General features: G+C 39.5%; 1 protein-coding gene across 5 annotated transcripts in view; it reads right to left on the bottom strand.

Annotated features, from left to right (window-relative positions):
• Window positions 1–1,811: 1,811 nt before the first annotated feature.
• The window catches only part of sh2d5 (SH2 domain containing 5), an 81,242-nt gene continuing 57,640 nt past the window's right edge, over window positions 1,812–25,413 (bottom strand). For all 5 annotated transcript variants that reach the window (XM_060852119.1, XM_060852116.1, XM_060852118.1 and 2 more), the window contains 2 exons: window positions 2,583–2,742; window positions 1,812–2,493 (listed from right to left, as the gene is read on the bottom strand). In XM_060852119.1, the coding sequence (XP_060708102.1) occupies window positions 2,302–2,493; window positions 2,583–2,742 (352 nt within the window). In that variant the 3' untranslated portion in view covers window positions 1,812–2,301. The remainder of the gene's footprint in view (window positions 2,494–2,582; window positions 2,743–25,413) is intronic.

Genomic DNA, 25,413 nt, shown 5'->3' with positions numbered 1-25,413 from the left:
ATTCATACTTATTTTGTATTCAATATTTGTATTCTGTTTAGGAATTATACATAATACCCATGTGCAGAATATAAACAAATTATTAAGTATCACTTCCATTGACCTTACATCGAAAAACGTGGCACTGGTAAAGCACAGCAGATCTGGCAGCATCCGGGGAGCAGGGGAATCGATGTTTTGGGCATCATTACCATTCCTAATGAAGGGCTTATGCCTGAAATGTCGATGCTCCTGCACCTCAGATTCTGCTTGACCTGCTGTGCTTTTCTGGCACCACACTTTTCAAGTCCTCACTTTCTTCTTATATTAGCATCATAACTTTAATAAAACAAAGGCAAACTTGCTAAGATTATCTAATGACTTAAGTCAGCTTGAACCCATTTGAGATCCTCACTGCAATATTTTATGATTTCATGATAATCAAATCAAAAATAACATTTTTAATACAGCAATTAATTAGAATTTGTTTCACACAGACTGAAACTAAAGAGGTAATGGTTGGTGCCATAATCTGCAAAAAGCTGCAAAATGGTAGCTCTGCTTTCAAGGTAGCACATTTTAAATTTCCACTCTTGTATTTTCTTGAGGCCAAATCTGATACTTGGTCTAAGTGCCTAGACTTGTTAAAGCTGATCAGCTGTAATAAATTTAAAGTCTCTTTACTGTTTGTTCAATGTTTCAAGCTGACTCCTTCTTCATAGCAGTATGGCCTTTTTTTTAAGACACGTGTAATTATTAATACAGTGTAATATTTGAGCAGTTACAATGAACAAAATAAAAATGGAGTACTCCTGATAGTCTCTTGGGTAGATGATGTGACCTATTCCCCATATTCACTTACATGTCTGAAACTGTATGGTTTTTATCTTGGTCCTTCTGCTATGTGAATGTCTAGACCCACTAGAATGTACTCCAAAAAGTAGAGAAATCTCCCAATTATAGGCACAGAAAGTTGAATCTCTTTTATAGCCTAAGCACAGGCTTTTCAGTACTTATTTTTTTACTTTCATTCATTCAAATTTCATTTAAAATTCTTCTTTTTGATGATGCAATTCAGGACCTTGAGGACCAAAAGAGTTCTAAATGTAAACAAAATCTAGTTGTTAACAACTTTTCCTTAATTCCAACAGATGAAAAATAAATCCAAAGTAATAGTCCTGTTAATTAGCAACCATATTATTAAACAACATTCGAGTAAAAGCTTCATGCTACAAGTAGTAAACAAATATTATATTTGATTATATTTCGAAACTTCAGAGTTTGCACATTCTCACAGGCACTGAAAGAAATTGGATTGAGCTGTGGGCAGTTTTAAGTCTCACTTCCTCTCTCCTAGTAGCATCTCAATGAAGTCAGCAAAAAGTCTAAAATGTGTTTTTGCAGAATAGCAGCTGAAGAGAAAGATCTAGGATAATTTAGATCTTGCAATTGATAGTATCTCAAAACATTTTCATAAGCTAATTTGCTTATACAATATCTCTGACTTGGCTTCAAGCTTTAATGTAACCATTATTCTTGCACGGCTTGCATGGATTGCTGTTACATTTTAGCATTTTTGACAATATTTCCACAGAAAGGATTTTATTTATTTTTCATATTGTTTACAAGAACAATGCACATTTTCATGAATTGTTTAAGAGGCTAAACAGAGACTAGAAATTTGGTAGCCCATCTGGGTAATCAAAGGATAACCACAGACTATGTTTTAAAGCGCTTTGATCATTAAGCTCTTCCAAATCAGGAAAAATAAGCACACAAAGATGTGCTTTCTTGAATGTGAAATTTAAAATATTGGAAGATAAAATCCTCTTTCTTTCATGAATTAAAAACATCTTACTGATGGTGAACTGTGTTTCTATTTTGTATCATTATGCTATGATGGGTGATATTAATTGAACTTTTCTAATCTGATCATAACTGTTGGTGTGTCTGTGCATTTGCTGCAAAGTAAAGCAGCTGAATGATTTGTATCAAACTTCAACTCATTAAGTGCTAGCATAGTCTGCCATAGAAGGGACTAAAGGAACGCATACATGGTATATATAAGTATGCTGTTGGAATCACAAGACAGCATTATTATTACAACTTCCGACATGCTATTGTGAGTCAATCCCCATAACAGTAAACTCTGGGACCACTGCAGCAGTGTCTGATACCACTGAACACAAGACAGTATCTGTGGCAGATTCAAATTTATTGTATTAAATTTTCCTCAACCACCCTGCACATCACAACTTGCAGCTAGTCTCTTGATATGACCTGCAGGAAGCAGTCTTACCCGTTCTTGGAAATTCAGCTTCATTAATCTGAAGCAATCTGCCTGTCCTCTGGTTTACTTTGGACTGGGTGCAAACAATAATGTTCAGGAGAATCATGGTCTTCATAGCAGTGATTTACCCTTGAAACACTTAGGCAACAAAATAGACCATCTTCATTTGCTGTGTAATGTTCTATCAAGGCTTTTATGCTGGGAAACATTAGTGTGTTCAATTGCTGGAAGAGAATACATACATATTATAAATATTTAAAGCTATAGTGGAAAATAGATCATTTCATAGTTTTAAAAGTTTTTGTGATCGTACCTGCAAATAATATTTGCCTTCATCATTTTTACAGATAAGATAGTTGACCACACCAAATGGAGTTCGCATCATTAGGGTCCAACACTGTAGGGGGCCAGGATTCACCCACAGTAAGAAGGCTCCCATTACATCATGTTTTAGGAGTGCTGTGGCATAATCCCTTCATAAAAAAAAAATATATGTGAAAAACAAACTCATTTTTAAAGTTTTTCTGGAAAAAAACTTTTTAATAGTTAACTTGATCTAAGCACTGAAAAAAGTTATGTTTTTTAGTTATCATTATTAGTTGTTCAGACCATAGATTGAGAGAGGATAAATAGTGGGGTGGGGGAGTGGGATTCAACACCAGGAGCACTGCCTTTGTATATTTTAATGACCTAAGCATTGGTGTACAGGGTACAATTTTAAAATTACAGATGACACAAAACTTGTAAATATTACTAATTGTGGGGAGGATAGTAATAGACATCAAGAAGACATTTTGGTGGAAAATATGATTCGAGCATGATACAAGGGGTACAATTCCAAAAGGGTATAGGGACAGACAATGCTGCGGATATATATGCATACTGTGGTGGGCTATAGTTATGAAAGTAGTTAAAAAGACAAATGATTCCTGGGCTTTATAAGTAGAGACAGAGAACACAGAAGCAAGGAAGTTTTTAAAAACACGGATTTGACCTCAACTGGAGTACAGTGACAATTCTGGGCATTACACTTTAGAAAGGATGGAATGGCTTTAGAGAGTTCATTAGATTAGATTACTTACAGTGTGGAAACAGGCCCTTCAGCCCAACAAGTCCACAACGACCCTCCAAAGAGCAACCCCACCCAGACCCGTTTCCCTACATTTACCCTTTCACCTAACATTACGGGCAATTTAGCAGGCCAATTCACCTAACCTGCACATTTTTGGACTATGGGAGGAAACCAGAGCACCCGGAGGAAACCCACGCAGACACAGGGAGAATGTGCAAACTCCACACAGATAGGTGCCTGAGGCGGGAATTGAATCCAGGTCTCGGGCGCTATGAGGCAGCAATGCTAACCACTATGCCACCGCCCATAAAACATCATAGAAGTGATTATGGGAATGGTTCCGGGGTGAGGTACTTCAGTCATGTAGTAGACTGGAGATTGTTCTCCTGAGAGAAGAGGAAGTTGACAAAGGTGTTCAAAATTCCAGGGGGTCCAGAGATAGTAGATGGAGAGAAACCAATCCTGTTTATGAAAAGTTGAGAACCAGATGTTGAGAATACAATGTGACTTTTTTTTCATAGCAAATGGTTTACATCTGGAATACATGAGATGAAAATCGTGGCACTGGAAAAGCACAGCAGGTCAGGCAGCATCCAAGGAGCAGAAGAGTCAACGTTTTGGGCTTGAAACATCGACTCTTCTACTCCTTGGATGCTGCCTGACCTGCTGTGTTTTTCTAGCGCCACAAGTCTTGACTCTGACTCTCCAGCATGTACAGTCCTCAACTTTTCTGATCTGGAATACATGGTCTGACAAAATGTGTAGGGAAGATTTAATCTTGGTTTTAAAAAGGCATAAGTAACTGAAGATAAAACAAAAATCTTCTAGGGTTCTGGGAAAAGGGTGGGAACTGGGACTAGCTAAATTGGTCTTGCAATTAGCCAGCATTGTGCTATAGCCATTCTATGATTCCATGATCTTTACACAAGTTTTGAAGAATTGATGAGAATCATAATTCTGCCAAATATTATTTAAAATTTCAGTTACACAAACAGCAGCCAGATTTTTCGATAGCAATACAATTAGACAGTAGCATTCGCATGTGCAGATAAACACAGAAATCTGCAAGATGCTCTCTGACTTGCTCCATCGTTCACAAGCTTCCTTCTCAGGGTATCTCACCAAGGGTTAGCATTGATATCCATGTAAGGACATGAGGTTGCAGTACTTAACTGCTAGTGACCATGACATACTAGAAAGATGTGTTCACATAAACAAATAGGTGACAATTGTGATGTTGGTTCTTCCTTTGGAACCAGGAATTACACACAAATGGTAAATGTGAACAGCAACACTTTACTGAAAATACTCACAACTCCATAGCTAGTTCTAGACTAGAACCAAGGTCCCCCAACCTCTTGGTCACCTGATCAGCTTTCTTAAACAGGCAACACCTCCCAACTACATACATAACAATGATAGAATAGTGTAATATGACTGGACTGGTAATCTAGAAGCTTACAATAATATACTAGAAGCATGAATTCAAACTCCACCACAACAAAAGAAGAATTTAAATTCATTTAATTGATCATAATGAGAAACTGGTCCCAAACAGAATGATCATGAAACTATCATATCATTGTAAAAACCAAATGTTCCACTGGGGAGGAAAACACTTCCTTACCCAATCTAGATGACATATGGGTGCAGACCCACACAAATATGGTTGCCTCTTAACTGTCCTCTGAAATCAGCCAGCAAGCCACTTGGTTATAAATGACTTGCCAAGGTTTACTTGAGGGCTGTTTGATATGGCAGCAAATGCTGGTTTTACATGCCAAGCTCACATCCTAACAACAACTTTTTTTTAAAAAATTGCCATCAACCAACTTTTGGCATTGAAGATTAACTTTGTAAATGTAAAATCTCATTCTTTCAGGTTTGAATTATTGGTGGTGATATTTAAAATAATAAAACTAAAATAAAATTAAACAAAATCATTATTTGTCTCTCTCCTAAGGCCATCTTTACTTCCAGCTTTTTAGATTTTCTGTACAATACTTGATTTTATATCAAGTTAAACATTCTGACTTAAACTTCCTGGTATATACTCTGTGCAAGGCATTTAATCAAGATGATGGTACTCTTTCCCGTTGGCTAGAGAACTGGTGAGAGCTCTGTATTTTTGTCTCCTGTGAGGAAGGCCAGCCAAATTGTATCAAACAGGTATTTTCCCAAGTGTAAGGAATTCAGAGAGAGCAATAGCCTTCCCTGTATGAGCTGGTGTCCTCTGCTGTCCAAATCCCATGCAGGCAGTCGACAGGGTTGCAGCCACTGGCAGTGCACCCTTGCAGAGGCCTAGAATCACTGAGGGATTCAGGCCATACTACTATAAGTAATAGTGGGGTCAGCATCAGGGGATCTTCATCAAAGAACTCCAACAAATTTGTGTGGCATCACTTCCCACATACAAAGCTAAGATGACTACTCCTAATCAAATCCTGTCTTTCCAAAAGCATGTATATCTTATCCCTCAGATTCTTCTTAAGTAACTTACCTATCACAGATGTTAGGCTTACTGGTCTTTGGTTGCCAGGTTTTCCTTTGCAACCCTACTTGAATAAGGGCACAACTTTCGCTACCCTCCAGTCTTCTGGGACTTCACCCGTGGCTAACAATGATGCAAAAATTTCAGCTAGGGCCCCTGCAATTTCTTCTCTAGACACTGGCAATGTTCTTGGATATTCAGGAGATATATCCATCTTCATTCATTCTAATACATCAACACCTCCTCTACTGTATTATGGACTGTCCCCAAGATACCACTAACTTCCCCAAGTTCCAAAGTCTTCATGTCTTTTTCAAAGCAAATACAGAGGAGAAATATTCATTGAGGACCTCACCCATCTCCTGCGGTTCTACATGTACATATCCAATTTGGTCCTTGATGGGTCCTTTTCTCTCTCTAGTTATTCTTTTTCCTTTAATATACTTTGGATTCACCCAAATCTTCTCAGCCAAGGCGATTTTGTGCCCCTTTTTCACCCTCCTGATTTCCTTCTTCAGAAAACTCTTGTATCCCCTATATACCTCTAGGATTCTCTTGATCCCAGCTGCCTGTACCTGAGCCGTGCCTCCTTTTTTTTGATCAAAGTCTAAATATTTCGTTATCCAGGGTTCCCTGATCTTATTCATGTTGCCTTTCACCCTCACAGGAACATATAGACCTGAACTCTAGCTATCTCACTTTTGAAGGCCTCCCACTTGCCAGACGTCACTTTGCCTGCAAACTACCCCAATCAACCCCTGCAAGCTCCTGTCTAATTCCATCAAAATTGGGCTTGCCCCAATTTAGAACTTGAGCCTATGGATTAGTTTTGGCCCTCTCCATAACTATTTAAAAATTAATAGAACTGCCTTTATCCTTCTCTAGTTCGTGATTCCTTTTAGCGGTCAAACATTAACTTCCCACAAAGAGGACCATTCTGGCTTTTATCAAATCTTGGAGAAAGATATAAGAGATTTTTCTTGTTTCTCAGGGGCAGGCAATGCAATGGGTTACTGCCTTTGCAACTAATATGAAGCTTTTCATTAATATGAGTACATGGAGATGCAACCTTCTGTGTGCCCAAATAGACTTATATCAGAGTAGCATCAATACATATAGTCTAACTGGCTGAGGTGAAACCAGGATTCTGAATTTGGACAATGTAGGTGCTGACAATGCCTATACTGCCTGCTCCGGAAAAAAAACATTGTGTAGTCAGATGGAACTGGTCATCTGTCCACATAAAGGCTGCAGCATGTATAGAGAAGCAATAACAAAGCTGCTGATTTTGCAGCATGACAGGGATATGTAGCAGAACCTGCAGAGGACATGATCTGCAGCATCCACTTTCCTAAGTTGGAGCAAGATTCCTCCCAGCTTTCTAGCAGGCCCTGAATGAACTCAGTTTAGGATTATATGCTCATTCAATACTTTCAGTTACACTATTGCATCAAGGTCTTCATCAGAGTCCATCAGAGCAATATGTGTGTTATCTCACCTTCTGGTAAACTAAGATGCAAATCATCCTTTTGCTCCACCTGCTTTCAGCCCACTCAAAACCTAGTGACTCACTATGTGCTAATCTAAACTATATACAAGACTCCAATGTAAATGCAGTGCTAGAGTCATGATGATAACTGCAGTTGTCAAATTATGGAAAGGAATCTCTTCATCACTGCTGTGCTGTTGTCTCTGCCTTCCTTCTTGGGTTGCTGTGGATGTGCAAGCAGCACTTTTAAGAATAATGTAAAGGCAAAATACTGCAGATGTTGGAAATATAAAGTAAAAACAAAAAGTGCTGAAAATATTCAACAAGGCAAGCAGAATTAAAGTTACAGATCAATTCATTTGAAAATCTGAAACAACTGACCTCCTGAGTATTTCCAGAAATTCCTGTTTTCTTAATAGCAATTTTCAAGTTTCTGAAAGCAGGAAATCAGAAGACCAAGGTTCTTCTGGAGGAAGGGAATGGGATGAAAAACAAGAGGCTCCTGGTCACACCATTAGCAGTCTGTTCATCATGCAAGATGACAGAAGATTAGATGTAGACATTTTTTGGATTTAGATTTTTTATTATCACGTGTATTCAAGTCCAAAAGTACCACCAGAGTACAGTGAGAAGTGTAATGTCGCCACACAAAGCGCCATCTTAGGTACAAGTACCTAGGTACAGAAACATAAGAACAAGGTATGTTAAACCCTGTTAAGTTAAAAGTTAAACATTACAGTAATTCCTAGTTTTAACTAGAAAACTATAGAAATAAAGCTAAAAGTCAGACATTACAGTCTTTTGAAAATGCTTAGCCACACTGGGCCTGCACTACCTACAGAGGCTTGATCTCCTCTTCTTTGGCACGTTTTCCCTGCACAGTCCATTCTAGGAGTCCCCATTGTGGCCTGCCACACCACCACTGAAGCACATGTTGCTCCTGTCGATCCACCCAGAGTATCGATTCGGGCCTACTGCAGTGCCACAGCTGACCGATGTCAACTGCAGATGCTGCTTTCTACGCCGTCCGCAGAGGACATCGACTTGCCATTGAAAGCTGATGTTGCTGCCCGCTCTGAGTCCTGTGCCAAAGACGCCTCACTCTGGTGCCATCAATTGCCGCTGGGCCCACAATCACTGCCAACGTGAGCCCCCTAAAGGCTTGTTCCCTCCAAGCTGGACTCACTCTCCCCAAGGAGTGGACTCCGGCCACTGCTGCTGGAAACACTCTGGAGGTCAGACCCGTTCTCACCCTGCTGACGGTGCTGAAAGGTCTCGTCTTTAGCTGCCACTTAAGCAGCCACGAGGAACAGTCGGATCCACTCCGTTGGCGCAGCCTCCTAGAACCTCCTTCCTCATCTAAAGCTTGAACTAGGTGTTGAGCCAGTGCTAGGACTGCCTCGATAGAAGCTGTCAGGAACTTGAACTCACCCCCACCATCTCTAGGTCCAAGAGGTAAGTAAAATAAAATAAAACAGGAAAAAAGAGAGAGAAAAAAATTCAAAAAATGAAAAGGAAAGCACGGAAAACAGACCCGTCAGTCTCTAAGGGAGACCAGAATTGCACACGATATTCCAAAAGTGGCCGAACCAATATCCAGTCCAGCATCAACATGACCTCCCAACTCCTATATTCAATGATATACTTGGTGAGTGTACGAAATATGTTACGTGTTGCATCCCATATGGAAACCAGTTTGGTAAACCTTATTTCCGGTGATATCTGTTGCAGGGTAAGACATTCAAAGATCTGAAAGTACATAGTAATTCACACTCGTAAAGAAATAAGAATCCTCTGGTGGCCCTGATGTAGAGGATTACTTCATCGAGTGCCTGCTGTACTCGATGAGAGGGAATTTCAACAGAGATTAAATTCACTTGTTTCAATTGGAAACACTAAAGCCTGATTTTCCATCTTATAGCGGCCCAAGAATTACTAAATGGCCCACCAATCACTGTGAACCACGTTGCCAGTCACCTACTCTATTAACTAAGAACACCGTTGGAAAATAAAACAAGATGCATCATCTGTACCGAACTAAAACAAAACAACACCAGCAATATGCAGAACATCTTTTCAAGATTACAGAACTGGAGAAAATATTAAGGGGTGTGTAATGTGGCAAAGCAGTGAGATAATCATAATTCATGAAATGACTTTGCGGCTGTGCTTGTGTCTAGCTTTGTTTTTATTAATTCACAGGATGTAAGTGTCACTGGCTAAACCAGCATTTATTGTCCATACCTGACTGCCAGAGCACAGGTAAGAGTCAAGCGCATTGCTGTGGAGCCGGCGTGACATGTAGGCCTGACCAATGGCAGATGGCATTTCCTTACCTAAAGGACCTTAGTGAACCAGATAGATTTTTCTCCAAAACTTGGCAATGATCTCATGAGACTTCTAATTCCAAATTTTTATTGAGTTAAATTCTACTATTTGCCATGGCAAGATTCAAACCTGGGTCCCTAGAACATTACCTGGGTCTCTAATTTGCTAGCCTAATGATAATACCACTAGGCATCCCCTCCCAGCTGATTCACTTTGAGATAAGAATCAACTTGCTGAAACTCCCAAAGGTGCAGTGAAACTAAAATCATAGCCATTCCAAACCTGGAAAAGAAGTCACTGGCAGCCAGCTTTTGACCAATTAAGCTCTATGAAACATTGCTATAAATGCCTTATGGCTAAAGTCATGACATTTACAGCGTTAAAATCTTCATCTTTGTGAATTTATTTCACTAATGCATTAATTTAATTTACGTTCACCATAAACTCACAAATCCTTTCACTGACAAAACTAAGCACCTGTTCAATTATATCATAATTATGAATTGTAATGTTAAATTGTTTAGTTTTGTAGAATTACCTTGTAGCTAGTGTGGAGTACAGAGAATTTTCTTCTGAGATGTTGGCCATGTTTGTGGTTGGAAACGGATAATGGGCAGAACAGCTTGTTCTTGTTTCTTCCTTTATCATTTTAGTTTATAAAGTTGAATGTTATCCAGAGTCATCAGATACAAATAAAATTCACCTTGGATTTTGTTTATTTAAAATCTAAAGGGTATTTATTCCATTGAATGTTCTGTATATATCTGGCTACTGGTCAAATGGCAACCCAGAGTTAAGGAAAACAGCTGGATTGTATTAGTTAGAAAGTTCCACCCAATCGTCCAAAGATTAATATTTTATTGCCAAACTGAATAATTCTCTTTTCAGTTGGACGTATGTAGACCTTTTTTTCCTCTCCTACCCAATCAACAGCTAAGACAGGGAGCTGGTAAGCCACTCTTAGGGCTTTAACAAATCAATTGTTGATCTACAGTCTGAGAAGTGTGAACAATCAGACTATGGTCATTCATCTAATTTGTTTCCACACCCAGTGGAAATGTGCCAGCACTGGTAAATCATGCAGAGAAGTAAATGGCCTGAAACTTAGTGACTTTTTTTTCATACTTTGTGCTGCATTCTGTTATGCTTCTTACAAAACAGTCAACTTTGACGTTTTTTCCAAAAAACACAAACAGATCAGTTTACAGCTATGGTGAATCAGCCTGTCTGAACAAATTTAGAAGTGTTTTATGTTCCTGCTCTTTGGTAAGTCTAAGACAGTAATGGCATAAAGCCACTTCATAGATCCCAAATATCAAATTGATCCCGACTAATCTGCCCCCATCCATTTTTCAAACACAGAGAATGTTGGAGAAATGCAGATCTGGCACTATCTGTACAAAGAGAAACAGAATCCACATTTCAAGAGCAGTATGATTCTTTTTCAAAACTGAAAGGTGTTGGAAAATGATTTTTTAAATACATTTGACACTGAAGGAGGTCCAGTGCAAAAGACAACGAGTTGTTAATGGTGGAAAAAATATGTAAAATGGGTTTAAATTTAAGTGTGAAAGGGAGAAAATTGATCCTCTCTATTAAATTCAAAGTTAACAAGATGCAAACAATACAAAGCTGTGGAGGAGGGTCATAGAGGTTTACAGTATGGAAACAGACCCTTCAGTCCACATTGACCAGACACCCCAATCTGACCTAGTCCCATTACCAGCATTTGACCTCTCTTAAACCCTTCCTATTCATGCACTCATTCAGATGCCTTTTAAATGGTGTAATTGTACCAGCCTCCACCACCTCCTCTAGTAGTTTATTCCATACATGCACTACTCTCTGCATGAAAACATTGCCCCTTAGGTCCCTTTTAAATCTTTCCCCTCTCATCTTAAACTCCCTCACCTGGGGAAAAGACCTTGCCTATTTACTCTATCCATGCCCCTCATGATTTTATAAACTTCTTTGTGAGCACCTCTCAGCCTCCAATGCTCTAAAGAAAATAGCCCCAGCCTATTCAGCCTCTCCCAGTAGCTCAAACGCTCCAACCCTGGCAACATCCTTGTAAATGTTTTAGATGGACCAGGTGAAGGTGAGAGAAGAATGGAAATTGGAAGGAAAACTCCACTCTAGTTTCATTCCTTTCCACTCCCAAAGGCTGTGTCTAGTGTCCAGTGTCCATTGCTATGGCACAACTTATAGAACAGCAGTCTCCCCATAAGTTGGTCAAGAATTTTTTTATTATTCGTGAACATTAACAGTAAGTGCTGGTAGGCTGTTTCATTTCAAATGGCTTCACAACTAAGCACTTTCTGTTTCTTCATTCCTTTTATTCCATGTTTGTATGCCAGTTAGACAGTTTTAACACTTCATGTATTTCAATCATAAGAATGAGTTTCTATTTGTCTTTACAATGCAAAATGTGTTGATCTATTTTTCGGCAAACTCCTCCAAGATCCTTGTTCAATCAAAACTTGAGTGGCCAATACCTTGATGAAGGGGAATGTCATGCAGGAGTTGACATCTAATCATCTCACCACTGCTATCGGTTGGGGAGACTGGGGAAGAAAGCCTCCTGCTGTGGCCCTTAAACTATCCACACTAACACAATATGCCATTCTTAACCATACATTTCAAGAAAGAATACAAAAAATATTCATCTTAAATACTTGAAGGTATTCTTAATATTATCCATCATAAAATATTTTATGGTTGAATAAATACTGAAAATGTAGACAGTGACCCTGCAAATGTGAAGAGTTATGTACAAATGTGATGAAATATTCAGATATTAAAAACATTGAGGAAATAGATGTAGATTTTGATATTTGGGATTTTGAGCATGCATTGGAAATGTAAGGAATGATTAGTAGAAATCATATGGTTAAAAATTGTAAATTTCATTAAACTACAGTCAATTCAAGTAAAATAAATGAAAGTAAATTCATTATGAAAACAAATTTTTCTGTCCAATGTTTTGAGTATGAAATTTTTATATGAATTTAGGTATTTGTGTGACATGAAATTAAAACTCTGAAATAATTGTGTGGAAGATGATAATTAAGTAATTCTCTGAATAAAATCTATTGGTATAAGAATTGTTTCAAATAAATTGCTTCACAAATGCATTTTTGAGGTCTGATTTTCAGTTTTATTACTTATTCATCCTAAATATCTATGGATGAATATCTCAGATAATTAATTCAGAAAAGATTTCACCTTATCTTTAAAATCTTATTTTTAACTTCTATCTCCTTCTCTTCCAACTTGAGTGTTTTCATGGATACATATATATAATTTCAACTAGAAAATCACATCTATATACAAAGTGTAATTCCTGAGGGTGGGTGAACAGCGAGGGAAAATAATCTGATTTCTCATGATAAAGTGCTAAAGTTATACAATAGCTGGAATGACAGCAAAGCAGTCAGCATTTGACATCACTACAACTGTGAAACAGAGCAACTTCTGTCATCCACACATGCAGTTAAATAAGATTTCCTGTTCCTCCACAGAGTGCACTGTTGAAGTCCTCACGGATAGAATTCATTTGAATTTGTATTAATTTCACTTTTATGTCTTAGTCTCACTGTAAAAGCCCTCAAACATTACGTATTATTGAATGAAGAAGATGGAGGGTAATTTTCTGGGCCCACCTAGAACTTTTAAAAGGGCAGGCAGAAGAAGGTAATTGGTTGGGAGGCAAAAAAATCAGTTTCCCGACAGGAGGCTTAAATTTTCCCATTAACTTCTCAGAATTTTTTTAAGTTTCCTGACCCTCATTATTGGAAACCTGTTTTGCATTCACTAGGCCTGCATACTAACTATTATTCCAGTCTGCTGGAATTATTTTAATGGAAGCAATTTCATTATTCATAAATGGGAAGCAATTCTGTTCACAAATCTGGCCAAACATAAGATATGAGATATGGACATGGCAGGATAAATTTCTTTCTCCATGTTCATGTGAGTACAAATTTCTTCAGTTATTTGGCTCTTTCACAACAAATGGGTAGTGCTCAGGGTGCAGCCAGACTGGACCAACAACTACACACTCCTGAGGCAATTTGGGTAGAACTCAAAGGTGAACCATTCTTTGAGATTGTGTTCTCATTCCATGCAAGCTTTTGGTGAAAACCTGTCAGATGTGTACCTTCTCCTGGCTGTGATAAAAAAATCAATGGGCTGAAAGTAAACTGTTGAGGATTGTAGCTCCTTTTATGTTTTAAGTCTCAACATTAACAGATTTTTGAGAAGTAATATCGCTACAGAGTCAGCAGGGCTCCACTGGTAGCTGCAATGAAGTGAGACATTGATTGCACATTGAGGCATCTGATAGACATGGCTGGCACCCAAACTCCTGTTTTGCAGTCAGCTACAATGGCAACATTACAATGCTAATTTACACTCATAGGGGCATGAAACACTAAGTAAACAGTGGTATCTACTGAGGCAGAGCACAGATCATTCATCCTGTTGTGGCAATGGAGCCAGTTTCTCTGAGTAACCTATGGGCATTGAGCTCTGCAGTCACCTCTGTTTAATCTGCTTTTGTCAGTTAGGATGTTCTCTTGTTATCATTCATAGAGAAAAAAACCTCTCTAGCACAGTCAAGAGAACCTCTAGTGAGGCATTGCTAAAGTGTGGTGCTTCTTTTGACTGGTCTCTGACATGTTTGACCTCTTCAGAGATTCACTGAAGTTCTTTGGTTTCAGACACTGAAGTATTGTTTAAATATGGCGCTGGATAATGGTGACCAGAAGGTGCCCAGCAGAGGGTGTAGCATCTAAACAAACTTTGGCACTTTCTGTGCACATGCATACAGAATGAGCTGAGGAACATGTGATTGTATGGAATAATCCCGCAAGTCTTCAGCAGAGGTCCCTCCCACTTTTCGTAAATACATGACAATTAGCCTTAGAAATCCACACTAGGTTTTCAACCACATACTAAATCCCTAATTACTGCTGAGCAACCCCTTTGGACTTAAAAAATATTTTAAGTCTGTGAAAACAAAATTGCTACATTATGATAAAAATTCCATAGATGTTTATTTTAATGGAAAAGTTCATTTTTAACATGTATTTATTTTTAACACATATTCCAGTTTCTTACTTAATCCTATGTGGATGTCCCAAACTTTATTTTGCTCTTTGTAAATTAATTAAATGAAATTCCTTGTCGGAATTTGTTCAGTATAGCTAAGACTGCTTGATGATGTAATTGTTACAAGCCATTTAAGATCCCTATAGTTGGCTCAATAATCAATTTAATGTCAGGTAAGGTGAAATCCATGCTACAGAAATCTATTGATATTTGTGGAAATCTATGAGGTCAGTAGTGACTGCTATCATTTTGCAGTTGATTGCAAAATCCAGATGAATGGAAAGCATCTACAGTTATTCTTTCAGTAAATTATTAATTTAAATCAGTTATCTGACCTTCTTGTACTTTTCATAGGGATGTGTTAGCATTCATGAAAAATAACAATATCGTGAAACAATGCTATATAAAAATGACTTTACAAAATTACTCACGGGAAACAGTTAACCACATTGATAAATGACCAGTGTTAGATTCCAATTACTTGTAATCACAGTCAAAAATGGCTGAACATTTGCATCATTGTGCCTTTGACAGTCCAAAGCCATTGAAATGAAGACAAGCTGTTTTCATAACCTCACTAGGAATAATTCCCTTGAAGGAGTATAAATAGAGGCTGTTTCCTACCCCATCAAAAAAAGCTTCCAAACAATCATCTGAATACTCAACTGGTAAATACCCAACTGGAAGCCAGACAAGTGTAATCCACTGACCATGACGATATTTGGGCCACTGAACAGTTGAAGACAGTGTAAGAGACAGTCATGTCACAAGCTAGCCAACTCTTTGGATGTTTGAGTGCCTGTTCTCTCTGCAAGATACAGAACAAACAAATGAGATGCTGAAGAAACCCTGAGTGGGGATTCTTTCTGTCTTTTGCCATCTAACTCGCAACACTTAAACTCCGTCTGTTGATTTTGACTGTCCAGAAATTGCAGAAAAATATTTTAAGAACTCAAGCAAATTCTCTTGTGCAGAGTGGAAAGACTTATGGTGTTACTCTTGTATAAAATCTAGGATTGCTTGCCTCTAATTTAGCATTTTACATACGTTTATTGCTTTTATTTTAAAGTACATTAGAAACTTGGGGGCCGAGTTTATAAAATAAATCAAGGTTGTTTGATTGAGTAACAGTAGCAAATTAAGTAACTGGCTTAACTGCTTTTGTAACTATTTGATAGGATAATTATTCTGAAACCCAGTGGTATAATTGAGAGAGACTGGCATCTGGCGCAGAGTGCAAATGTTGCATGTATGATAAGAACAAGTTAGGTGAGAAGCAGAAGGGGGTACTCTTTTCCTTTTTATTTCACTATCTTCAGCCTTAAGGAAACCCATCTGGTTCACTAATATCCTTTAGGGAAGGAATCTACTGTCATTTCCTGATCCAGCCCACGTGACTCCAGACGCACAGCAATGTGACTCCTAATTGCCCTCTGGGAAATTAGTGATTGGCAATAAATGCTGGCCTTGCCAGCGATGCGCACATCCTGTGAATGATTAAATTTTAAAATGTTGAAATACTGGATTAGAGGGTTAGGGTTTAAAAACATTTAAGATGAACATTAACTGGAAAGTGGGACTAGAAGCCAGCACAAGATGAGAGGTGGCCTTGGCATGCAAGATTGCCAATATTTCAACTGTACAGTCTTTAACTTAAAACTTGATCTTTAGTTTAAATTAAAAATATTTACAGTACAAGGAATAACACGGGATCCCTGGTATATAATTAGTACTTTTTAAACTAGAGGAAGTAAACAGAAAAAAATACTTTAAGAAATGTGCGGTATGATGTCAAGTGTTCAAGGCAGTTATCCAGCTGCAACAACTGGAAAACCATGTTATGGATATAGTACAACAGTTGAAGACACTAAATTGTCTGCAAAGCTAAGATCTTCAAGAATAGCACCTCCAGACTTGGCACCAGGATGCAATGTTACCTCGTCATCATTGTGTAACTGCAAAACATTCTGAAGGGGGAGCCAAAGGTTGTGGCCCATGTCTGTACCGATGACAGGTAAAAGGAAGGATAAGATCTACATCATAAGAGAATAAATTAAAATGCAGGACCTCAAAGACAGTAATCTCAGCATTATTTTCTATGCCACTTGCTAAAGAGATCTGGAGTAGGAGAATACACTAGGTGAATGCATTGATGGAGGAAGATGCTTAGATTCTTGAGGCATTTGGATTAGTTCTGGGTTAGATGGGACTTTAACGATAAGTGCCATGCTGGTCCAGATAATGCATTGAAGGTGTGAGGTGCCCCCCTGTGTGATGCTGCCTGTACCCCAATGTTCAGACTGATTCTAATCTAAAAAAGGGATTTACAGAACCTTACATGGATTCGTGCCATTTTTGAGTAAAATAAAATGTAATTCTGCAAGTACAAATTCACCCCACAAACTTTTATGTGTGGGTTTGTGTGTGCGGGGGGCTATGAGTGTCTGTGACAGAGTGTGTGTATGTGTATGTAAAGTGGTTTAAGTCTGTGAGAGAGTGCATAAGTGCGTGTGAGCGCATGAGAGAAAGGTTGTGTATAAGAGAGGGTCTGCGTGAGTGTATGGGTCTGTAGGAGTGAGTGTGTGTGTGTGGGTCTGACTGTGAGTGTGTCTGTGTCTGCGTCTGTGTTTGTGTCTGTGTTTGTGTCTGTGTGCGTGTGTGTCGTGCAGTGGGGTCACCTGTAGTGCGACATGAACCTGAAGTCCCGGTTGAGGCCATCCCCATGGGTACCGAACTTGGTTATCAGCCTCTGCTTGGACACTTTGCATTGTTGCCTGTCCCAAAGTCTGCCTTGGAGGACGGTCACCCAAAGGTCCACGGTCAAACATCCTGGACTGTGAAGTGTTCTTCGACTGGGAGGGAACACTCCTGTCTGTTGATTGTTGGGATGTGTCCATTTATTCAGCCTGGAGCTCGGTGACAAGTGGTGTTCTGGGACCTCTGCTCTTTGTGATTTTTATAAATAACTTAGATGAGGAAGTGAAAGGGTGGGTTAGTAATTTGCTGATGACACAAATATTGGTGGAGGTGCAGTTAGTGTGGAGGGCTGTTGTAGTTTGCAATGGGACACTAACAGGATGCAGAGCTGGGCTGATAAATCACAGGTGAAGTTTAACCTGGAAAACTGTGAAATAATTTACTTTGACAATTCGAATTTGAATGCAGATTACAGGGTTAAAGGCAGGATTCTTGGCAGTATGGAGAAACAGAGGGATCGTGGGGTCCACGTCCATAGATCCCTCAAAGTTGCCATCCAAGTTGATGTGTTGGCTTTCCTTAGCAGGGGGATTGAGTTTAAGAGCCGTCAGGTTATGCTGAAGCTCTATAAAGCCCTGGTTAGACCACACTTAGAATATTGTGCTCAGTTCTGGTCGCCTCATTGTAGGAAGGATGTGGAAGCTTCAAAGAGGGTGCAGAGGAGATTTACCAGGATGCTGCCTGGATTGGAGGGCATGTCTTATGAAGAAAGGTTGAGGGAGCTAGGGCTTTTCTCATTGGATCAAAGAAGGATGAGAGGTGACTTGATAGAGGTGTACAAAATGACGAGAGGCGTAGAGAGATTGGATAGCCAGAGACCTTTTCCCAGGACAGAAATGTCTATCATGAGGGGGCATACTTTTAAGATGGTTTGAGGAAGGTTTAAGGGAGATAGCGGAAATAGGATTTTTATACAGAGAATGTGGTAAGTACATGGAATGCACTGTCAGCAGTGGTAGTAGAGTCAGATATATTAGAGACATTAGTTAGGGACATGTAAGCGACTCTTAGATAGGCACAGGGATAACAGTAAAATGAAGGGTATGTATATTAGTTTGATCTTAGAGTAGGATAAAAGGTTGGCACAACATCGAGAGCCGAAGGGCTGTACTGTGCTGTACTGTTCTATGCGAAACTGAGGACTGCAGAGGCTGGAGATCAGAGTTGAAAAGTGTGGCGCTGGAAAAGCACAGCAGGTCAGGCAGCATCCAAGGAGCAGGAGAATCGACGTTTCGGGCATACATCCTTTGTCAGCAATGTACTGTTCTATGTTCTGTCCTGTCAGACCTGGTGAGCCTTTCCAGCTACTTCTGTTTTGGTTGCTGATTTTTGATGATGGTTTTGACATCCCACAGGACAATGGCATATTTCCTCCTGCACATCTGCATCCCCATTACCTCTACTACTGTGAATTGCATTGTCATTCTTGATGTTCAGTTTCCAGGAATTTGTAATGCAGCAATCCTCATGTGCAGTTTCCCTTTAACAGGGAAGAGACTGCCTGAACCACCTGGTGTAGAGAAAACACTGCCATGCTTTACACAATGTGCAGAGCTTGCCACCAGCTTTAAGAACCAGGAAGTAGTGCTGGAGATGGGGAACAATTAAGGTCACAATTATTCAGATGAGGCAGGTATATAAATTTTGTAAATCATGAATTGCAGTGCCCTGTTTCTGACAGTCATATAAAACACGCTTCTAACCCAGTAAATTTATAATGAATATAGACTGTTACTGCAGAGAAGAAATTTAAACAGCAACTTTCAAATACTGACTAATAAATGTAAACATTCCTGATCGTTATAGCATTCCATCTATTTTCTGAGAGCTAACAAGACATACATAAACAGTAAAAACTAAAAGAACTGTGGATGCTGTAAATCAGAAACAAAACCAAATTGCTGATAGTGTACGAGATAGACAATGTTGGCTGAGTCACACAAGTACCTGTCACGTGCATGGTGGGAGGTGTCCCCATGTGTAATGGTGGTATCCATGTCAACACTCTAACACATCTTGCAGCATCCACCGTGACAAGGTTGTATGGTGTTGTCCTGCAAGCCAGGCAGTTTGTTACGAACAATGATCTGTTTGAGGTTTGATGATTGTTTAAAGGTGAGAAGTGGAGGTGCAGGGAAGGTAAGGTATTCATCCTCATTGATAATGTGTTCCAGGCTGCGAAGAACATGGCATAGTTTTTGTGCTCCTGGGAGTCAAAATGCCAACATTTTCATGCACAGGTTCGTACAAGATTTCTCCTCTATGCAGGGTCTCCAACCAACACTATACGCCAGGTATATTGATGACATTTTCTTCCTCTGGACCCATGGGGAGGAGTCACTGAATTAACTATACAGTGATATTAACAAGTTTCACCCCACCATCAAATTCACCATGGACTACTCTCTAGTATCTGTCTCATTCTTGGACACATGCATCTCCATCAAGGATGGGCACCTCAGCACCTCACTCTACTGCAAACTACAGATAACCTCACGGTGCTACACTTCTCCAGCTTCCACTAGAAACATATTAAAACAGCCATCCCCTGCGGACAAGCCCTATGCATACACAGGATCTGTTCAGATGAAGAGGAACGTGACAGGCACTTGGAAGTACTCAGGGATGCCCTCATAAGAACAGGGTATGATGCTCAACTTATCGACTCCCAGTTCTGACATGCCACAGCAAGAAACAGTAATGACACGAGCTGCAACCGGCAGGATATCCTTTGTTGTCTGGTACTTCCCAGGAGCCGACAAACTACACCATATTCTTTGCAGCGTGTAACACATTATCAATAAGGATGAGTACCTCACTAAGACCTTCCCCACACCTCCACTTTTCACCTTTAAACAACCACTAAACCTCAAACAGATCATTGTTCACAGCAAACATCCTGGCTTTCAGGACAGCACCATACAATCTTGTCACGGTAGACACTGCAAGACATGTCAGAGTGTCAACACGGATACCACCATTACATGTGGGGACACCTCCCACGATGTACGTGGCAGCTACTTGTGACTCGGGCAACGTTGTCTATCTCATATGCTGCAGCTAAGGATGCTCTGAGGCAATGTACATTAGCGAGACTGAGCAGAGGCCACGGCAATGGATGAATGGACACCGCACAACAATCAACAGACTGGAGTGTTCCCTCCCATTTGAAGAACTCTTCAGCTGTCAGGGGCAACAACGCAAAGTGGCCGAGCAGAGGCTGATAGCCAAGTTTGGTACGTATGGGGATGGCTTCAACCGGGACCTTGGGTTCATATCACGCTACAGGTGACCCCACTGCACAACACACACACACACACACACACACACACACACATATATAAGTTTGTGGGGTGAATTTGTTCTTGTAGAGTTACATTTTATTTTGCACAAAAACTGCATGAATCCACGTAAGATTCTGTAAATCCCTTTTTTAGATTAGAATCAGTCTGAACATTGGGGCACAGACAGCCTCACACAGGGCACCTCACACCTTCAATGCATTATCTGGGTCAACAGGGCACCTATTGTTAAAGTTCACTTGAGAATATATCTTTAAGAAAGTTCTGGCATTTGCAAATGAAAAATCTGAAACCAAAATGCCCATTCTAAAAGATGAGAGACTTAACAAAAAATCCATGTCTTTTTCAATATATACTTTTAGTTACGTCATACTGTAAACTTTTGCTATAAATTGTGTCCTACGATCTTAGACTCCACAACTATCTGATGAAGGAGCAGCACTCCGAAAGCTAGTATTTCCAATTAAACTTGTTCGACTATAACCTGATGTTGTGTGATTTTTAACTTTAAATAAGTGTAAAGTTATTATTTTCAGTAGGAAAAAGAGAATAGCAGAGTATTATTAAAATTATGGCAGAGGGGAAACGTTGATGTACAAAATGGACCTGGGTGTTCCATGCACCAGTTTTTGAAAGCAAGGATGCAGGTGCAGCAAGCTGTTAGATAGACTAAATGTTATGTTGGTATGGCATGGAGGGATGTCCTATTGCATATAAATGCGAAGTGCCGCATTTTGGAAAAGCAAATCAGAGCAGGCCTATACCCTTACTGGTAAGGTCCTAGGGAGTGTTGCTGAACAAAGAGACCTTGGAGTACAGGTTCATTGCTCCTTAAAAGTAGAGTCACAGTTAGATAGGATAGTGAAGAAGATGTTTCGTATGCTTTCCTTTATTGGTCAGAGTATTGAGTACAGGAGTTGGGCGGTCATGTTGCGGCTGTACAGGACATTGGTTAAGCCACTTTGGGAATATTGCATGCAATTGTGGTGACTCACCTCCCATCGGAAGAATGTTGTGAAACTTGAAAGGGTTCAGAAAAGATTTACAAGGATGTTGCCACGGTTGAAGAATTTGAGCTATAGGAAGAGACTGATAGGCTGGGGCCGTTTTCCCTGCAGCGTTGGAGGCTGAGGGGTGACCTTATAGAGGTTTATAAAATCATGAGGGGCATGGATAGGGTAAGTAGACAAAGTCTTTTCTCTTGGGTAGGGTAGTCCAGAACAAGAGGGCATAGGTTTAGGGTGAGAGGGGAAAGATATAAAACAGTACTACGGGGCAACTTTTTCATGCAGAGCATAGTGCATGTATGGAATGAGCTGCCAGAGATGTGGTGGAGGCTGGTACAATTGCAACATTTAAAAGGCATCTGTATGGGTATATGAATAGGAAGGGTTTAGAGGTATATTGGCCAAGTGCTGGCAAATGGGACTAGATTAGGTTGCAATATCTGGTTGATATGGATGTGTTGGACCGAAGGGTCTGTTTCCATGCTGTACATCTCTATAGCTCTATGGCTCTATGACTCTATAACTATACAGAACTTTGTTGAGATCACAGCCGGAACATTTTGTGCAGCTTTGGTCTCCTTACCTAAGAAATATCAGATTGATTGGCAGGTTTGGTGTTTGAGGACAGAGTCGGTCAACTGGGCCTGTATTCACTGGAGTTCAGAAGCATGCAACATTCTAACAGGACCTGGAACATCGGATGCAGGTTTGATATTTCCCATGGCTGGGGTGTGCAGTACAAAAGGGTCAAGATCTCACAATACAAGATAGGCCATTTCAGATTGAGATGAGGAGAAATATCTTCACTTAGAGGGTGGTGACCCTATGAAATTCTCTCCACTGAAGGCTGAGGACACCAAGTTATTGAATATGTTTAAGAAAGCAATAGATTTGCAGAGATTAAAGGTCTCCAGACATATGGGCAGAGAGAACAGGAGTGTGTTGTTGAAGTAGTGGATCACCATGAGTTGAGGAGTGAGTTTGATGGGCTGAATAGCCTGTGTAAGCTCCTATTTTCTATGTTTCTATGTTTCTAATCCAATAGCTAATGTCTCAGAAGAACAGATATATCATCTTTCTACATCTTTAAACTGTTTTGACGTCAGAACTAGTGGGACCATCAAACCCAGCCTTGATCTGACAAAATCATCAGCCAGTGGAAATCTTTAATGGACTTTAAAGTGTCACTTAATCTATCCTCCTACTCTGTAATCTATTTACCTGTGAAAACTTTGATTGTATCTAAGCATCAAAGTTATCAGAAGATTGCAGGTTCTAGTTCTGCTGCAATCACTTTAAGGGCCCTCTTTTGGTGCAGGGATAGTGTCCCTACTCTTGGACAGGGAGGCCCAGAGTCAATCCCACTCATTCCAGAGGTGTGTAACAACACTTCTGAACAGATTGATTAGAAAAATAGAATCTGGGTCAAGTACAATAAATAATATTTTCTTTTTCAAAACAAAAGACTCAAGGAAGCCGATCTATGTCATTTTCAATCACAGCATAAACAGTTAAACATGCATGGAATTGGCAAACATATCCCAAGAAAAAAAATCCTGTTGCCGTCACATGTGGATTGGGGAAAATTCCTGCCCCTCTTGATCTGATTGCAACAAAATCACATTGAATTTTTTAAAGCTCTGTAATCATTAATGTCCAGAACATGGTCTTCAAAATTGTATCTTTCTAATGACACACTGGATGCAGCTTTTAGAAAATACAAAGACTGGCTTTCCCTGGGAGGGAGAGAAAAACAACTTCTATCTTAGTAAAAATAGGGCAAGTGTCTAAATTTAACACTTCTTTGGAAGAAATATTTCTTCTTTTAATGATGTATTGAAAAAAATGTCGTTCATGTTTATATGAATCTTTGTTGTGTGATTTCACAACAGATTGTAAACTGTGAAAATCCCAGAGATGGGGAGCTTAGATCAACAACTCCATAGCTTGGGGTTACAAGGGAAAATTGTATATCTCTTTCATAAACAAAGATTTGAAAATTTTATTTTATTCTAAGAATATCCTAAAGGCTGATTTTAAACTGATTTGATACAACAAGCAGACAAATGGTATAGTGCAGGAAAACAATGTTTTGCCACAGTTGAAGATCAGTACATACTTCACTTTCAGTTGGATTTCCTCACAGATTTCCATTGCACGTGACAAAAGGAATTGCTCTTCAACGTGATGAAAGGAAATGGCACTGTTAGAAATGTGAGTAGAGGGAATGGGCAAAGACCCAGCCTGGTTCAGGCGGATGGCAGCAGCTGAAGAGGACCTCATACTCCCAACATCTCCAAACCCCCTTGCTCCCATCTCCCACTTCCCCAGTGCCCTTACTTTTTGCCCTACTGCAACTGAAGTCCAAACCTCCTGTCAGCACCATATGCAATGATACATCACTGTGCACAGGACGTCATTGACACAGATGCTTTCTGAGGCCAGTCTTGGTGCAGCCAGGTGAAGATACTGGTCACATTGTGCATATATTGGGACCTTGTGTACTGGTCACAAGGTGCCAATATTGCATTTTGGACAAGCACCTGGCTTCAATTACCCTCCCCACACAGGCTTTGGTTATACCTGGAGCACTGCGTGCAGTTTTTATCTACACAGCAAGAGAAGAATATACTTGTCTAGGAAATGATGCAGTGTAAGTTTACTAGATTGTTTTCTGGAATGAAAGGGTCATCCTGTATGCTGAGGCTGAGTAAATTGGACCCAAACTCTCTGCAGTTTAGAAGAATGAGAGATTATCTCATTGAAAAAAATAAGATTCTGAAAAGGCAGATACAGAGAAGCTGTTTCCTTTAGTTGTGGAATCTATTACATGAAGGCAGAGCATCGTAATAATATTAACAACACAGATAAGGGGTCGACTGAGAATCTGTGAAGAGACAAAATCTCCACAATCGGATGATTGAGAAGTTTTAGAATTCTCTACTGCAAAGAGTTGTGAATCCTTCATCATTGAACATACTCAAAGCTAAAACAGACATTTTTGAAGAATCAAGAGATATGGTGAGCTGGCAGGGAATGGAGTTTAGGCACATGATCAGCCATGATCATACTGAATAGCAGAGGATACTATGGCCTACTCCTGCTCCTATTTTGTAAATATTTAAGTTCCTTTAATGAAGTATTGTTTGCATCAGAGTTTTGGCAAACCTTTCTTTAGATTTGTTAACTAAACAGGTTAACCTCATTCATATCATTATGATATTTGTAAAACGTCATATTCACTTTGTGCCACACTTGACATATTGTATAATCTGATCACTATTGTATTACTTATTTTTACAAATATGCACTCAGATTGAAACCGTTAGATTCATTGCATTTTGCCAGGAATATTCATTACATCATGAAAATAAATCACAGAAAGACAAAAACTATAATTTAAAGAAAGAAAATGTAGCACTGAAGTCTCACAAGTATGCTAAAATGCTAAATAAATGTCTTATAAAATTATTTTTTTAATTAAGTCCAAATTCTACATTCTGATATGGCCTCATGTCAATGCAGATGTCCTTCTTTGTGAAAAGTTTGAGAGGATGGAATATTCTAACCTTTCTGCTCAATGCAC

This window comes from Hemiscyllium ocellatum, chromosome 37 (assembly GCF_020745735.1).
Source record: "Hemiscyllium ocellatum isolate sHemOce1 chromosome 37, sHemOce1.pat.X.cur, whole genome shotgun sequence".
Classification (NCBI taxonomy): domain Eukaryota; kingdom Metazoa; phylum Chordata; class Chondrichthyes; order Orectolobiformes; family Hemiscylliidae; genus Hemiscyllium; species Hemiscyllium ocellatum.
The sequence above is the reverse complement of the archived record's forward strand: the minus strand, read 5'-3'. Positions and strand labels throughout refer to the sequence as shown.